The sequence below is a fragment of the Melanotaenia boesemani genome, chromosome 22, assembly GCF_017639745.1.
Source record: "Melanotaenia boesemani isolate fMelBoe1 chromosome 22, fMelBoe1.pri, whole genome shotgun sequence".
Classification (NCBI taxonomy): Eukaryota; Metazoa; Chordata; class Actinopteri; order Atheriniformes; family Melanotaeniidae; genus Melanotaenia; species Melanotaenia boesemani.
In genome coordinates this window covers 2,971,406-2,990,038 of record NC_055703.1, presented here as the reverse complement: position 1 = coordinate 2,990,038, position 18,633 = coordinate 2,971,406, and the positions used below count along the sequence as shown (strand labels likewise).

Below are 18,633 nucleotides of genomic sequence, written 5' to 3'. Positions count from 1 at the left end.
GTTCAACATGCACACGCATTCAAACACACACACACACACACACACACAAAATGATTGTATAATTATAAAATGATGTAAAGTATTGCCTTGTGTGTATTCCTGTGACTATGGAATGTGTAGTATCCTGATATTTGTTAATAATCATTGACATCTTCCCAATCCTTTTCAACAATTTTGTTTTGAAATCTTTTGGTTTATTACAACATGTCCATGTTTTCTGCCTTTATGTTAATAAAGATTGAAAAAGCAAAGAAAGTTTAATCGTCTTAATTATGGGTTTTAAATAAAAAAAAACAGACAACTATCTTTTTTTCCATTTCCCAATTAGGTCATTTTTTTCCTAAAAGAAAAAAAAAGTTTGTTTATTTAATTATTAAATTTACAAAAAGAGGTCCATTACTGGTAGTTTTAAATGCTTTTAATGAATGATTTTTCTTTCTTTCCTGCCACAGATTCAAGACTGCCTAAAGCTATTCTTATAAAACCATAGACTGGCATCCCAGTTTTCCTCAGTGTGTACCAGGTCTGGTTGCAGCTTGGTGGACACAGCTGACAGCTGGGAGTTCAGATGTCACATGATTCTTCCTCCCACTGCACACGCATTGTTCTGGGCATCAAAGAAGTGAAGGTTTGTCTGAGGTTGCTTCATTGTGGAGGCCAAATGAAGCCCGACTACGATGGAGATGACCTGTTTCAGAGATCCTTCTTTACATTACTCGTTTCTGACTTCTGACTTTTTCCATCTTTCTAGAACTGCAACAGTTCATTCAACATGAAGCCAGGCTTCAAAAGGCCCAACAGAGAGTGTCCATCTGTTGGGTTGCCAGGTCTACTGATGTGATGAGAGAAGTATTTGGGGCAGTTCAAGAGATGGATAGTATACAGTCATGTAACAAAGTACATATTCTTTCACTTCTAGCATACGTCAAGACTACATTTAAAGAAAAAAAAGAACATCTGTAGCTAATTTTAGCAATATTTTAGCAATATTATCCTGAGGTAACTACATGATGTTATCAGACTTCCACATTGTGTCTGGGATGATTGGGCCTCATTTACCAACCATCTTATAAACAAATTAAACAAAGTCCTACTTACATTCACCAGTATTTTTGTATGGGAGTATTTTCAGGAACATTTGAGTTCTGCCATGTTTGTAGAAAAAACAGCATTTCAGTTCATTGACGGTTTAATACCTGACCCAAGAAATGATGAGCAGAAAAATTCAATTTTTTAAATCTTAGGTCTTTGTTTAGCCCATTAACAAAATAACAACAGAAAACAACATAAAAATAAAAGCCTGATTTATGCTCTACAGTAAATACACAGATTGAGCCTTCCATCCTCCTTTCACGTCCTTTACATGCGTTTTTCTATTCATTTTCAGAGAACTTGTAGCCAGATTTAGCAAACATTGGGAAATTGTGGGAGCAGTGTGGCTGATGTGCCACCAGCAAAAGGAGCACAGAAGAATATGAAGCTGTGATGTACTTAATGGTTTTACAGACCACCACCATCTACTGCACTGCCTCTTAATGTCTCTCCCTGAGAACATACAACATCATGATTTCCTCTATTGGCATTGATATGTTTGAAACTGGTGTTGAAACTCAGAAGTGAACTCTGAACTCTGCATTACCCTCTAGTAAATGTATTTCATAAGAGCTATTCCAACGTAAAATTCTCATGGATTGTGTAGGCAGTAGGGCTGGGAGATTAATCAATAATATCGATAAATCGAATTTTCCATTTCTGGCAATTTATTTTAATTTATTCTTTATTTATTTTATTTCGATCTTGCCGATTTGCTCTCTATAACATCAGGAGGATCAGACCCTACCTGACTGAACACACGGCCCAGCTCCTGGTCCAGGCTCTGGTCATTTCACACATTGACTACTGCAACTCCTTACTGGCTGGCCTGCCTGTATGCTCAGTTAAACCTCTGCAGATGATCCAGAACGCAGCAGCACGTCTGGTCTTCAACCAGCCCAAAAGAGCTCATGTCACTCCGCTGCTAATCGCTCTCCACTGGCTTCCAGTTGCAGTGCATCAAATTCAAACCTCTGCTTCTGGTTTACAAAACAATAACCCAAACGGCTCCGGTCTACCTCCACTCCTTAATCCAGAGCTACACCCCCTCTCCACAGTTACGCTCTGCCAGTGAAAGACACCTAGTGCTCCCACCACAAGGTGGCGCCACATCAGTAGCTAGACTCTTCTCCTCTGTTGTTCCCCGGTGGTGGAACCATCTACCAGACTCCGTCTGATCCGCAGAGTCCTTATCCACTTTTAAAAGCAAGCTAAAGACTCAGTTGTTTAAGGAGCATTTCCACATTTAGCTTAACTCTTCTACTCAGAATGAGTTAGAAAGATTTGTCCAGATCTTTGGCTCAACCAGGTACTGAAGAAGCTGCTGCACTTATGCCCAAGATGATGTTGTTTGATGAATTTGTGATCTTGTATTTAAACAAAATGACTTACAAAAAATCTCAAAAAAAGAAAAAAAAATGAACTGCCTCTAACACTACATGACAGCACCTGGTACACCTGGACTCAAAGCAGTCTGACTATCACTTAATGATGAATTCTGGCTTGTGCTGTTCTTACTCTCAAATATAAGTCGCTTTGGATAAAAGCGTCTGCTAAATGACTCTAGAACAGGGGTGCCCAGGTCCGGTCCTCGAGATCTACCATCCTGCAACTTTTAGATGCAACCCTTCTCCAACACACCTGAATCAAATGACTGGCTCGTTACCAGGCCTCTGCAAAGCGGAATGACATGCAGATGACATCTGATTCAAGTGTGTTGGAGAAGGGTTGCATCTAAAAGTTGCAGGATGGTAGATCTCGAGGACCGAACTTGGGCACCCCTGCCCTAGAATAAAATAGAATATGAAAATCTGGATTTTTTACATAGTTAGTTAGCAGCAGACTTAGCCCTCCCTCCACACCAGAACGATGTTTGTCTGACAGATTCTCAGTGAAGTGATCCTTCACTCATGCCTGGGATTTAGCTGTGTGTATAACTGCAGTGAGAAATGCTGCTCTCTACGAGATGCAGAAGTCAACTTTAGCCCACAAACCCTAGTTAAGAGACAACCTTCATCAGGGGAATTATTTCTGCAGTGGATCCTGTTACTGCAGGCCCTGCGCAGCACTGACACCAGCAAAGAACCAGGACCAGATGAAGTATCAGGGAGGGTACTGAAAACTGCATCTGTATGCTGCAGTATTTACTAACATCTTTAACCACTCGCTACAACAAGCCAGCGTTCCCATCTGTCTGAAATTGTCATGAAATGTATGGAGAGACTGGTGCTGCACCTACACCAGTTCACCTAAGGGTCCAATAGGTCCACAGACAACATCCATCTCCATTGCCCTCCACATCGCCGTTAGCCATTTTTTTTAACATATATTTATTGATTTTCACATTTTATACAAGGCATACTGCAATACCGCAAGAACATTTAGAGCCAGATATAGCTTAACTGGCATACATAAGAAGTAGCGAACCCATGGCCTTGCAAACACAAACAGGACTTAAAAATTACCTTAATTCATTAATTCTATTTCATTAATAGTCCTTTACGGGTCACAAGTAAGCTGGAGTCTATCCCAGCATTACCAGGTAAGAGGCAGGAACACCCTGGACAGTTCACCAGTCCATCGCAGATAGAAAAACAACCATTTACTCTCACTCCTAGGGAGAATTTAGAGACCAATTAACCTAACATGCATGTCTTTGGACGGTGGGAGGAAGCCAGAGAACCGGGAGAGAACCTACGCATACACGGGCAGAACATGCAAACTCCACACAGAAAGACCACTGCCCCCAGGTTCAAACTTCCCCCCAGCCGAGGCTTGAACCAGCGACCTTCTTGCTGTGAGGCTGCAGTGCTAACCACCACAACGCTGTGCAGCCCGACTTAAAAAAATATTATTGAAAAACATTATGAAAAAAAGATCAAAGACTTTCTAACAAACAGACCACAGTATGTTAAAACTTCCACATCCTCCATCATTATTCTCAACAATGGTGTTCCCCAAAGCTGCATCCTGAGCCCAAACCTCTTCACACTGTACACCTGCGAGTGCATTGCCACCAACAGTACCAATACCCTCATCAAGTTTGCTGACAACACGACCGTTTCCTGCAATCTTGGGGTTTTTACTTTTAGTTTGGTGGTCAAACTTAACACAGTTTTCACCAGAATCTGACCAGTTTGAGCACCAGAAGAGGCAACAAGATATCCAGGAGGTTGTTCCACAACACACTCCACATGCTTTGAACAAATATCCCCAATCCTGGCTCTGAAAGTTCAGCTTCAGGACCTTACACCATCAGTAATACCACCTGTCTCTCCTGTGACAGCATCATATCATAGGCAAATAATCTGGGCTTGTTTCAGTCAGTCTGCTCTAGTTTCAGCAACATTGTGTTCCCAAAGATGAGTTCAGCTAAATACCTGAATGACCAGGCTATCCATGAATGCAGTTTATCTACTGAAACAGAAGCCATTATGTTTGTCACGGCACAATATGAGGACTAACTACATACCAACTGATTTGACCTTATGGAGAAGTGGCCTGTGGAGGATTTTGTCAAAAACATTTTCCAAAGTCAAGTAAGAACATTCAAAGTGAAAATCTAAAACCAATGAAGGATCTTGTTACCAGTAGGTCAGCTTTCACCCCACCAGGTTTTCCTTTAGACTCAGCAGAAACTGAGAAAAAGAACTGAGAAAAATATGCTTCTGAATAACATTTGCTTCCTCTCCTCTTCCATTGTCCCTATCCCTCCTCACTGCATGCTGACCGGCACAGCTGAAATAGCGTAAACAACCTCAAAGGAAGACAAACTGGGGGCTGGGGTTGACGAGTCGGAGCCTGGCAGAACACAGCAGAGAAATGCACAGTCATGAGCTACTGTGGCTCATCAGGGCAGTCTGACCCCCAGCAGGCAAATCACAAAGATAAACCCACTGTGGGCATACAGCTGGTCAGAACCGTGCTTAATGACGAATGACATGTTCTATTGAGCAGCGTTGTCCAACAGGCTCATGTTCACACAGATAATTCAGGTGCACAACAGGACTGTAAATACTTCAGCAGGAGTTCAGTGCATGCAGAGGCGATACTTTCAAATGATGTTGAAACACTACTGGTTGGAGAAGGTTGTCTGAAAGTTTAACACAGTTACATTACAGATATTTAGGGATTGTATACTCAGATATTAAGCAAAAAAATCTAAAAGGTTCTCTATTTGGGCCATATATTCTATAGTTGGGCCAATACGATACTAGTATTGGAAATACGTATATGGCCCTGAAGTGACACGCATGTGCAGAGGATAACCCAACGTCACATTAAGCGTAGTATCTACGGATGGAATAGATGCCTCTTTTGATCGCCTACTGATCAATGTGGAAGTACTTGCCCACTCTGAACAGATAAAATTATGCCCATCTGATGAACGAAAGAAAGAAACAGAAGAGCACAAAGGTGTAACACTTTGAGGAGCAGTGGCTCCTACTTCGGTACAGAGGCTTGTACAGACAATGCAGCCGAATTTGTCTGTGCTGAATAGAGCTGGGTTAAAAAAAACAATTCATCAATTTTTAATCGATTCAAATGAAATAAACTCAATATTGATTCATAAAACTGGAGATCGATTTTTTTTTTTTAATTTCCTCATTTCCAGTAAAATGACCCTACTCTCGTGTAACTTAACGAGGTTCGGCAAGATCTTAGCAAAAATACACACTACTGGTTTCCTGTGTCGCCTCCGTCCAAAATCAGCTTTTCTTACCGAGAAAATGTCAAGTTCAGATGGTTTAACTCATCAGTGTGGATTACATTCACCTGTAATGTTCTTTGCAGCATATTACCGCTCATATTACCAGCTAACGCTAAGATTGTGGCACTTATATTAGCAGCTAATGCTAACGGTCACTACCACGTTCAACAAGAAGTGATGTCACCATGCACGTAGTTTAAAATAAATCTGATATGCTCATTTAAAGTCACATTTTTATCTAGAACAGGTTCACACTTTGTCCTTTTATCAAACAGTAAAGAGTCTGATGCTATTTATAAGCTTTACGTGATGGCATGTTATAGCTTTGCCTGCTCTCTGTATCACGGGAACGCGCACAGCTGATCAAGCTGAATCTACCGTCACTGAAAGACTTTATAAGTCGTATTACGAGTTTAAATGGATCCAATATTCTTTGTAAGTTTATTAACATCAACACGTTATCTGAGATCTGAAATTAAAGAATATTTAGAGCAACTCAAAAAGGTTTAATCAGGACTTTTAAAAAGTTTTTGTTTTGTTGTCGTTGTTGTTTTTTTACCCCATAACAGCATTTCTGGCTCTGAATCTTGGAAACACTGTATTGTCATGATACTTCAGAAATTAAGAACGTAGATGAGTCAAATCAGATTATTACATATTTTGATTGTCAAGTAAATGTACTCAGTGTTTCATATATTTAAAATATTTGTATTCTTAATATCAAATTTTTAATAATGCACCACGTTAGTGTCCCAATAGCAGCTATTGCTGCAGGTGTAGACACCTCTGGTGTCCTCTGTTGGAGGCCCTGGATCTGTTCAGTAATTCTGCCCCACAGCATGTTTGTCAACACCCTATGAGGGGGATTGGTCCTTACAGTCATCTTTAACTACAAATACTACAATATAACGCTAGATTAATATGTTGTACAACTACAAAGTAATATATTTCAGGTAATAGCTAAAAAACTGTTGTAATATCACTGACCCAAATCGATGTTGGATCAGAACAGATCAGATCGAATCGATTCGTGAAGTTTGAATCGATACCAGTCCTAGTGATAATCGATTCTAAATCTTAAGAATCGGTATTGAATTGATTCTTGAAATTTGAATTGATACCCAGCTCTAGTGTTCAGCAGGTAGATGAGAAAGTGGGTCAGGGAGAAGGGCCGCCTGCTATGCTACGTAAGCTAAACACCGCACCCACAGGAGCGCTCAGCAACAACAAAACAGTTATTTTCTTTTTCTTTCCGTCTGGTCTTCTTGTTGCTTCATGAGTGAAGCAACATTTCGGAAGGTTTAGCAACCGTGCTGGTTGGTCTGTTGCATGCTTTCATCTTTAGTTGGCTTCATTATTGTAACAGTGTTTTTAAAGGTCTGCTTTAAAAATAAATTAGATTTAAAACTCTGCTGCTCAGATCAGCTGAAAAACTCAAGTTTTTTTAAATCCAGGTAAAACACCCACCTGTTCTCTGCTGCATTTTAATAGTTTTTATTTTAAAAAATCTAAATCTGCATCTGTTTCTTTAAAGCATGATTTTTTTTAATTGATCATGTTTTATTATTGTTTTTATCTAATGTTCCTTTTTGTCTTCTGTTTTTAAGGTTAAATTATGCTTCTTGTATTCTGTAAAGCACTTTGAATCCCTCTGTTGTGTAATTGTGCTACAAATAAACTTGCCTTGCCTCCACTATCGGTGAAAACTCCGAGAGAAACAGCTGCTAAACTTTCCACTTCCACATCGAGGTCGGGAGGCGGAGGAGAGGTGATTCCTCCTGGGTGAAGCAGCAGCTAGCTTCAGGGTAAGCTCTCTTCATTTACCCAGCAGTGGTGAAGCAGACACGGGACTCTGCTGGAACTAGAAAAGCTGTGAGGTGTTAATTGCTAAAGCTAGTAGCAAAACATTCACCACTAAACAGGAAGTTTCTCTCAGCGACTTCCTCTGCTCTGAGGTCCCTCCCATCCCCCCTGGGTCTCTCTCTCTCCATCTCTTAACGGGGCCATGCTGTTCTTTTAAAGTGGCGCTGTAAACACCACCATGTCTCTGCACAACTGAGATATAACGCCTCCAAACAAAATGTCGACTTTTAAAAAATCCCACTGACTTTGCGTTAGGACTGCTCGATTATGGGAAAAATGATAATCACAATTGTTTTGATTGAAATTGAGATTATTTAACACGATTTAGGAAAGAGAAAGAGATGGACAGCACAACATTTGAAACCTGTCTGTAGTAATACAGACTAGTTTCCACCAGGTCCCCATAGCTATTGAATGTGTCAGACCAGCAGCTATGTTCTGCCTGGTGTGATCTGGAAAAAATGAGTCTGGAGACATTTTCACGTTAAAATCCATGTCATATACGGCTCTATGGTGCAGCTTGACCACAGGTCCGTGGCGGTGGCGAAACATTGGACTGTAGCCACGTCCTTCACAACACCCTCACCACACTTGTCATACAGGGCAGGAGAGACACTCCACCAACATGGAGACAAGATGGCAGTGATGCCGTTTGTCCAAAGTGTTGATGAGTTTCTTAAATCCTGGATTGTTCACTGTGTTAACTGAACACTGGTCTTTGGCGAGAAAAAAAAGTTCTGTTTGTTTATAACGTTTGTCTCTCTGTGTCTCTAGAAGCTGGTGGATTATTTAGTCACAACTCACAAAAATTGAAAATGTTCTATTTTCTTGTGTCGCGTTGCAAGCCCCCATGTGCACGACTACGTGAATGAGCGCAACATTTGACATGCACGAATGTGGCCTGTCGCTTGGCAGGAGGAGGCAGCGATTTTCGCCTCATCGTGCAAGTTCCATAGAAAATGATGGAGAAGGAGCGACGTTGCCTCCCATCTCCCTCACCAGACAATCCCAGTTGCAACTGAAAACAACACAAGAGTAAACTGAGAAGGAGCAAATAATCAGATCATTTCATTTTTATGATCGTTGAAAATCCAGATCGTAATTGAGATTAAAATTCGATTAATCGCCCAGCCCTACTTTGCGTGCCGTTTCAACTGATCGATTAGTCGACTAGTCATGCACATCCTTACCATCAATATATATGGGTAGTGATCAGAAGGCAAACCTTTAAATATATTAAAAAATGGTGCTGAGAGCAACTGGGAAAATTGTTGCCGGTGAACCCAACTTTGAATGTTAATCACACCAGTACCGCCAATGGAGAAGGTTAGTCTGGAACCCTGCAATCCTGCAGGGAGTTCTGAAGCCAAGAAACTGGTTAGTGGAAACTCTGATTGGCTTTTAACATGAGGAATCCACCAGAAACATCAGCTGCTAATTAACCCATAAGAGCCCGACGTGACATGTCACATACAGTTTCTGAGACATTTTGCTTCAATTTATGGTATAAACTTTGCTCAAAATCCTGTTGAACACAAACTCATACTTGTCTTCTGTCCCCTAATAGATACCCAGACGCAGAAAACCACATTATAATATTTTTAAACTATCACATGGTAATAAATTATAGATATGCCTCCCAAAAAATGTTAATTTTTTTGTTACATTTTGTTAAAGGGCCAAATAAAGAACTCATATTCAAAAAATTGAACTTTTCTTACCATTTTTTCATGGGTCGGGCCTTAACGGGTTAAAATAAGTCTATTCAGGTCAATGTCTTAAGTCCAACTTTCACAGCCTTTGCAGAGCAAAGATGTTGAGCTCCCCCTGCGATCTTTGGTGAAACTCCAGGTTGGGAACAACTGCTCTAGAGTGCAAATCATTTCTCCATAAACCAGTGATTAGTGCTGATGGAGGAGAATTTTGCCTCTTATACAAAAGCTGCAATACTGGCATAAATTGAGATTTAGTCGTCACTGTTCCTGAATCAGTACAAGACCGATTTACAAGGTCTTAATTCTATTTAGATTGTAAGTCATTTTGACTTGTTAGGGATATTTTAGTGACATGATGAGTGTTGTTTGGACATGAAAAAACAGAACCAGGACTAAAGGTCCACACAGCTAACCATGACTAACGGCAGAGCTTCACACATCCACAGGTAAATACATTTATTACAACATCAGTCTTGGGATTTCATGAATCACCACGGGGTCATGGAAATGAAAATAGATCTGAAATATCATTTTAGATTCAGCCCAGTTATCCAGCCTGGTAATGAAGTCCTATGTTTTATAACATTTCAGTGAATATATATATATCATATATCAATCTGCTCTGTGAAGAAGATACTAACTAAAAGGTGAATGGAGTCCTAGTTTGCATCTTTATCCTTTCAAATCAGTGTAAAGTACAGGTTTATTCTAATGCTATTTTAGTTTCAGGTTGACGTCATCAAGATCTCATTTAGGATGAGATATAAAGCTGAACAATTAGCCAAAAGTGAACCAACGTGTTTTTCCTGATCTTTAAATATCAGGGTATCTTAGCCGTTATAGGACTGTGCTGGCTGCATCTACAGCCACAAATTTGGTAACCGACATCAAACATAAACCGCATTACACATAACACACTTATATTTTGTTTTTTTTAGATATAAGATTTAATTTACAGAGCAATGTGCAACAGTTTTTGTTTGGCATGAGTTTACTTACACAGTGACAACACTATTTTAAAATAAGTGTGCATGGGGTTTGCTTGTGTTAGTTTCAAGCCCTGTTTACATAAACATAAACTTTTTCCTTTGTATATTTGAAAATAAAATGCATTTACACAACAGCGGTATGAAAACTATTGACGCCATCTGGCGCCATTTTCTGAGGCCACAGAGAAAAACCTGACCATCGATGTACGTAGGACCAGAGTAGACCAGATAGATAACTATTTAAGTAACCAGAATGCTGAAAGTTCCAAATGAACTAAATATGTAGTACAAGGAGACATTATATGTTAAAGATCAAAGATAATGAATGTATGAAATGTTCCATCCGTTTACCGACGTGTTGCTGCCATCAGATTCATGATGAGCTCATATTTCTAATGAAAAGGTAAAATGTCTTTGTTTCAGCATCTGGTATGGCGCTTATGTTCTATTGGGAATAAAATATGCGTTGCTTACATTTATAAATCATTTGTTCTGTTTTATTTACATTTTACAGAGCGTCCCAACTTGGTTGGAATCTGGGTTGTATTCCTGCTTTATGATCCTGACAGGTTGGTGGGAAACCTGCAGAGAAACATTTTATAAATGTGGCTTCTGGCTGGTAATTTAAAGGCTGCTCAATGCATCAGTCTGCTGTCAGCTGAGACATAAGAAAATCTTGAACCTATCTGAACCGGCTGTTTTGATTATTGTTTCTGTTTATATGTTTACATTACAGTTATTTAGCAGATGCTTTTATCCAATTGGGTCTTGCCTTAGGACCCAAGCTCTTTCAGATAATCTGCGTTTTGACTAAAACTCTCCTTCAATGGATCAAGTTACAAACTAATTCAAGATCACAAACTCTGTTGGTTCATCTTTTTCTACCATAATTGGCTGCTATACAGCTTCAGCTGTAAATGGATGGGAGGTGTTTGTCTCCACATAAAGTGATGTAGTCAGATAAAAATGCTCCAGGCTGGGTGAATGCAGCGTCAGCTTCTGTCACTCATCTGTGGCAGGAACCTAAGTGCCTGGGAGGCACAAGGCCTTTCAGCAATTGTCAAGATGTGTTACTATGACACTTAGCAGCCTGGTCACCCTGACAATGCTGCTTATCAAACAGCTCAAGATATGCTGGCATCGGTGTGCTCTGATACAGTGCAGGGAAATGAAATGACTGCCTTTCCGCTCCTCGTGGTTTAGGAATATGCTCTGGCCAGGTCTTTTTGACCTAATGAGTTGAGAAATAAAGCCTGCTACTGAATGTTGCTCCTGAATCTCTGAGCCTGCTTGTAATGACCCCAAAATAAGACGTCTTCACTGAGCTGGTGCTTGTCCTTCCCGCTATTCCCTACATGCCAGAGACAGTTCAGTCCTGCATGGTTGCAGTGGCTCGAATGTGAATCAGGAACATTTCATCCTCAACCCCCCTTCATCTGCACTTTACACCAATGTGCAAAGATCAGCGTGAAAAGGCTTCCTGTCTTTTCTCAGTCTCCCAGCTCATGATGATACCGGGTGTCTGAATAAACTTTTTTTCTGCTTCTTTAAAATAAGAGACTCTTTTCATTCTAGACAGAGTGAAAGAAGCAACATACAACTGTCCCTCCAAATAAAAAGACTCAGCACCTGGATTTAAGGAAGTAAACAGGTAATAGCCTCCTATTGGACAATTCCTGTATGGATTATGATGTTTCAACCCAACTGATAGAGTGAGCAGCTTCTCATTTCTTAAAAAACCACATAGGAAGACGCATCCTGTGGTTGTGGAAAAGATATCAATATGTTTCAGGAGGGTTAAATTATTGGCATCAGTCAGAGAAAACATCTAAAGAGATGCTGAAACAACTAAAACTGGGTTCAGAGCTGTCCAATGCATTATTAAAAACTGGAACCATCGTGTGGTCAGAAAAACATGAATGATGGAGATCGGTGATCACTTAAACATTCGGTGAAATTAAAAAGGAAAAAAAAAAAAAAAGACAGCAGCAGAACTCAAACAATATGAAGAGAACTCAGGGATAGGGACTAAACAGCTGTGTGGTCATAAGAAAACCATTAATCAGTGAGGCTAACCGGAGAAAAAGGCTTCAGTTTGCTAGGAAGCATAATGACTGGACTCCGGAGCCATGGAAAAAGGTCATGTGGTCTAATGAGTCCAGATCTACCCTGTTCCAAAATGATGGAGCATCAGGGAAAGAAGAGAGGAGGATGAAGGGATGCAGCCATTATGCCTAGTGCTGCTGTACAAGCCTGTGGGGGCAGTCTATGATCTGGAGTTGCTGCAGCTGGCCAGGTCTAGGTTCAGGTCTAGGTTCATGTCTAGGTTCAGGTCTAGGTTCAGGTCTAGGTTCAGGTCTAGGTTCAGGTCTAGGTTCAGCAACATTATGTGTGAGAAAATTAATGCAACTCTGGACAGAGATAAATGTGATATTGCAGAACTGATGGGAAAGCAGGTCCAATCAGATATTAAGAGGGGCCATTTTTTTCTTTCTTTAGCAGTGTATAACTTTGACTCTTCTCACTGCATTGCTTCACAAACATTCACACCTTGAAACTTTCCACCACAACATATTGTCCAGGCAGCTGACAAGAGAGACGTCACGATTACAGATTCTCTTGGTACAACTATTGTCAAGGAAATAATCACAATTTTTTGATTATCAAGACTGTTATGCATAATCAGTTTTGCAGCACGATAATGTGTAAAATCACCCAAACACTCCTTACATGTCTGTTAGTTATATTTATTTCCATCTAAGACTGAGCGACAAGTCCAAAAATTGATATCGAAATATTTTTTGGGCTTTATCCCGATACACAATATACATCCTGATGTTTTGAAATCTCTAAAACAAGTGTAAATACTGAATTCAACATTATCATGCATAAAAAGACACCACTAGAATTTAAGTAAACTTAGCCAAATTTATCTTATTCTGATTTTTTACTTTCAGCAAACCTTTGATTTTGAACCAGGACCTGCAGTGTTCCCCCAACCATTTTATTAGAGGGGCGCCCCAACCCCCCAACAACTCCCACCAACCCTAGAAGGTCAAGTTTATTTTATTTTCTATAATTACTCGATATCTGATATATTTTTCAATTCAATTATTTTATATTAAAATATTATCGTATTTTATTATTTAGTTTATTTTAATTTTGAACCAGATTACAACAGAAGTAATCTAAGGTCCAATTTCCTCTAGATCTGGTTTATATTTTGTCCTATTATTATAAAAACTAAACAGCCCGGTTTTATTTATTTTATTTTAATGTTGACATGTAATTATGTCACATCATGTCTGTACATGCCAGTGCTCACACAAGTGAGCTACACCAGCAGAGAGAGCGCAAAATGGAAATTGTCGCATCTGCCACCAGAAAAACAAGACAAATATATGGTTTAAGATCTGATTGTATTTAATAATAAGAGCAGCTGGTGGAGGACAAGCGGGTGGAAGAGTTTCCTCACCCGGGACATGGTTGAAGCTCTGCCAGAGATGGGAGTTGAAATTCTTTTTGACAGGGGACACCACCAGACGTTCCCAGCAGACCCTCACAACACGCTTGGTTCTGCCAGGCCTGACTGGCATCCTCCCCCACCATCTGAGCCAACTCGCCACCAGGTGGTGATCAGTTGACAGCTCCGCCCCTCTCTTCACCCGAGTGTCCAGAACATGCGGCCGCAAGTTCGATGATACAACTACAAAGTCGATCATAGAACTGCAGCCTTGAGTGTCCTGGTGCCAAGTGCACATGTGGGCACTCTTATGTCTGAACAAGGTGTTCGTTATGGACAGTCCATGACGAGCACAGAAGTCCAACAACAAAACACCACTCGGATTAAGATCTGGGGGGGCGTTCCTCCCAATCAGGCCCCTCCAGGTCTCGCTGTCATTGCCCACGTGAGCATTGAAGTCCCCCAGCAGAATGAGGGGGTCCCCGGAAGGAGTGCTCTCCACCACCCTCTCCAAGAACTCCAAAAAGGGGGGCTACTCTGAACTGCTATTTGGTGCATAAGCACAAACAACAATCAGGAACCGTCCCCCCACCTGAAGGCGGAGGGAGGCTACCCTTTTGTCCACCAGGGTAAACCCCAACGTACAGGCACCAAGTGGGGGGCAATGAGCATGCCCACACCTGCTCGGCGCCTCTCACCGGGAGCAACTCCAGAATGGAAGAGGGTCCAGCCCCTCTCAAGGACAGTGGTTTCAGAGCCCAAGTCGTGCGTCGAGGTGAGTCCAACTATATCTAGCCGAAACCGCTCAACCTCGCGCACCAGCTCAGGCTCCTTCCCCGCCAGAGAGGTGACGTTTCTGCAGCCGAGGATCAGACCGCCAGGGTCCCCACCTTTGGCCACCGCCCAGCTCACACTGCACCCGACCCCTATGGCCCCTTCTGCAGGTGGTGAGCCCACAGAAGTAGGGCCCTTTCGATTGAGCCCGACCGGGCCACAATGGGCAAAGGCCCGGCAACCAAGCACTTGCCTCCGCGCCCCACCTCCAGGCCTGGCTCCAGAAGGGGGACCTGGTGACCCATGTCCAGGCGAAGGAAACCTGGGTCCAGGATTTGTTGTCAACATAGGGGTTCTTTGAGCCGCGCTTCGTCTGGTCCCTCCCCTAGACACCTGTTTGCCATGGGTGACCCTACCAGGAGCATCAAGCCCCCGACAACATAGCTACTAGACTCATCAGGACGCACAAACTCCTCCACCACGGTAAGGTGGCGGCTCAGGGAGAAGAAATCATGATTATTTCTCTGAAAATATTTACACCAAGAAAATCCATAACAGTGACATCACTAGTCTTAACTGGTCGCAGATCTGTGGATATGACCTGATGACCCCTCTGGACACTGGAGAGTGTTTAAGCCTAAGATGGGCCCTGAACTGGCCCCTAAGGCATTTAATACGTGACAGCAGCTCATAGTGAAGAGCAACACCATTTGGCACACAAACATACACAGTCATAAGTGTCCTGCATGAGTCAGTGTCAGCAGCTGGGGCAGCCACTTGCTCACACACCTGTTACACAGTGCAGACACACCAGCACATACATGCATCGACACACACATGCGCTGACACACACACATGCACATTTCTCCCCCAGAAAAACATCAGAGATGAAAAACTGGTGTTTAAAAGTCGCACAAGTCGTCATTCGATGCCGCCGCTGTCGGAGGTTGGTTCTGTCTCTCTGCTGCTTCAGTTTGGGCAGAAATGGGCTACAAGCAACTAATGAGAGATTTACTATAAACTATGAGGAGAAGTGGGGGAAGGGGGTAAGAAAGATGAAAAAAATTTTGGTTTCCACTATGAGACATTGTCGCAACACAGCCAGAGCTATTGTTAACCACAGTTTGAGTTTGGCTACAGAGAGACTCCAACAGCTGGATTGAATTAGAGGTTTTTCCTAAAGGGGACAGGCCTCATCCAGGCTGCATATCTCACTTCTTAGAAAAAAACTTCAACAAAAAAAACTAAATCACAACCACACTTAAGTTATTTTGACATAATGAGCATTGTCAAAGCAACAAAAATATATCTGGTCAAAACTGCTGTGTTGTAGAGTCCGCGAATCAGAATCAAGTAAAACAGACGCTTTTTGCCTCATCAGCAACCTCAGGCTCGCTTCATGGCACATCCCTGCAGGGAAGGAAGCTCTACACCAACAAAAAACAGCTTAAAATTATCTCTGTGCCACTTTATGCACAACAACTACAGCTGTAAAGTCAGTTGGAGAAATGTGGCTGCAACATAACTGTGTGAATTCTCATGCAAAATACTGTTTTTTAGAAACCTCAAGGCATGTGCAGCAATAATGCTTCATGAGATCCAGTATGAAGGAATGGAGGATTACAATCAATGCAGTACCAAAAATACAACTAAAACTAAGCTTAAAAAAGTCATTAAATGGGTGTTTGGTGGATTATTTCTTTGCTGGAACAGCCCTTCTTGGTAATAAATCTGATACTGTTGGATTTCACTTTTAAATTGAGCTACATTTAAGGATAATGTATTATTTAATTTTACATATATATTAGGGCTGGGCACGTTAACTCGTTATTAATCCAATAAACACCAATCTAAGGTCAACAGCAGAGTCACCTGGCAGCTTAGTAGAGATTTGCTAAGTTTTTATCGTCCAAACCCACTCGCCCATCCTCTGCTGCTCATCCCACAAACGCATTTTCCTTACAAATGTGGCACATATATGAGTGAATATTTAGTTCTGGACTTAAGTTTAGATTACGTCAGTTCAGACGCTTTATAAAGATAGTATGTGTCGTCTCCCAGCTGACAAAAGTGCACGAGCTTGTGTGTGAGAGAGACAATCATGAAGTGGAATCCCCCCCACCACCAGCCCAAAAGATAATCCCTCTAATGCAACGTGGGAGTAGCAGCAAGGGCAGCGATCGAGCGCCATTCCAACCCCACGCACGTCCCAAAAATGCAGTACAAATGGACTCTAATGTTGCTCAAGCAGAAAACTAGCCGTACTATGGCTGACATGGCAGTGCGCGCGGACAGAACAGGCTGCCTGTTCGCTACCAGCTGGTATCGGAGCACTTTTCCAGCCGCAGCTGGAGTAAATGACCATTTTTACGCAACATTTTCAGCTAACCGTGTCAGTCGTGGTTTTGCACAGCGCTCCCAGCTGGTCTGCGCGGTGCCTCCTCACGTACTCTCCTGCCTTTTCATCATGTTATCGCCCACCGGACTTGCTCTTCTTTAATATGCTCCGTATCAAAAACAAAAAAGAAAGAAGAAGAAAATTATACATATATTCTTACCTCATAGTCAACGCGTTGTCAGGCTGAAAATAAATCAGATTCTTTGGGTACCAAGAACGGGGTCGTTGTTTGTAGTTTGAGCAAAAGTTCGCTGCTATGGTCGGCTACAGGAGACCATATGAATGGTGATCTGACGGTGTGACCAGATGGTTGGTTTGCAGGCAATCCAGCAAAGATATATATATATAAAAAGAAAGCAGCCTAATCCAACATGTTCTACAGCATCGCAACTCCGCTTGTGGTGATGAGTCACTGGAAAGAAAGTGGAAAACCGCAGCGTTTTCCTTTATTCCCACTATATTGTGTGTGATGCGGCGCTGTGCCACTCGGATAACGCTCTGCTGCCACTGCCTGCTGGCTGCAACTTGTGCTGCGTTCAGGGCTGCACCGTAAACGCGACACTTTGTTCTCTAGCTGAAAGAAACTCTTCAATTTAAAACGATTAAATCATCTATTCAAAAGTTTATTTGAGTAAAGAGATTTGTTGAAGTGGGATAAATTTGCCATATTGATTTTTGAAATAACAATAAATACATTTTGTTTTTATTTTTTAGAAATCCTTGGTTCTCCTAAGGTTAGCTGCGCTTTAAGAATATTATTCTTTTTGCGTTTTTGTAAATCGAAATCAGTATGTTATTATATATTTCCCCAGAATTTCAGATGTTTTTACTAGACAATTCAGACCAGTACAGTAGATTGTTAACTTGAACTGCTAGCTGCTTCTTAAGCTTGGAATTTTGCAGGGAACGTGAATGCAGCACCAGACCAGCGTGTAGGCCACAGCACACACGCAGTTCGCCTCGAACATTTGAGTTTAATGTTTGCATCCGTGTGAGATGTTGAGCTGCAAGCAGTGGCCTAAAATATTACACAGTGAGTGATTGAATTTGATAGTTTCTATTTATCTTATAAAAATAATCACATCATTTTAATCTGCCTTAAAAAGTTATACATAAAGTGCAACAGACAAGATAAAGATAAATAGTTTACAGATGTTATATGTGTTGATACTAATATGAAGGTCCAGCAGTGAAATTGTTACTCTTTGTTGATTTTATGAAACTTGATGTATGAACTAAAAGTAATAAAACTTAATAAAACAAACAAACAAACAAACGAATGAATCAATAAATAAATAACATAAAACAAATCTGACAGTTGTTAGCTTCACTCGGTTGTTTTTAGTAAAAGCCTCTTCACTCCAGTCTGCTTCATATGTGCTTTTTTAAATGAGAGATCAGTGTGTGTGGTGGTATGTCAGACACACAGCAAGCTGCTGACACTCTGCCACAGATGATCACTGGCAGTGTGATACCTGTATGAGTGTGTGAGGGTAAAATGTGGGAACAATTTGGATTGATGTCAACTTCTTAATCTTTGACCCCTGTCAAACTTTATTCTGTACATTAGCAAAGGCACAAAAGGTGATCATCCTGATAAACGGCACACAAGCAGCTAGCTTCATTTA

At 41.3% G+C, this 18,633-nt stretch overlaps 1 protein-coding gene across 1 annotated transcript in view; it reads right to left on the bottom strand.

The window, feature by feature from the left end:
* Window positions 1-17,503, bottom strand: part of enah (ENAH actin regulator) — a 145,571-nt gene extending 128,068 nt beyond the window's left edge. Inside the window, exon 1 of the mRNA XM_041975830.1 lies at window positions 17,166-17,503. Within this exon, the coding sequence (XP_041831764.1) occupies window positions 17,166-17,170 (5 nt within the window). The 5' untranslated portion in view covers window positions 17,171-17,503. The remainder of the gene's footprint in view (window positions 1-17,165) is intronic.
* Window positions 17,504-18,633: the final 1,130 nt, after the last annotated feature.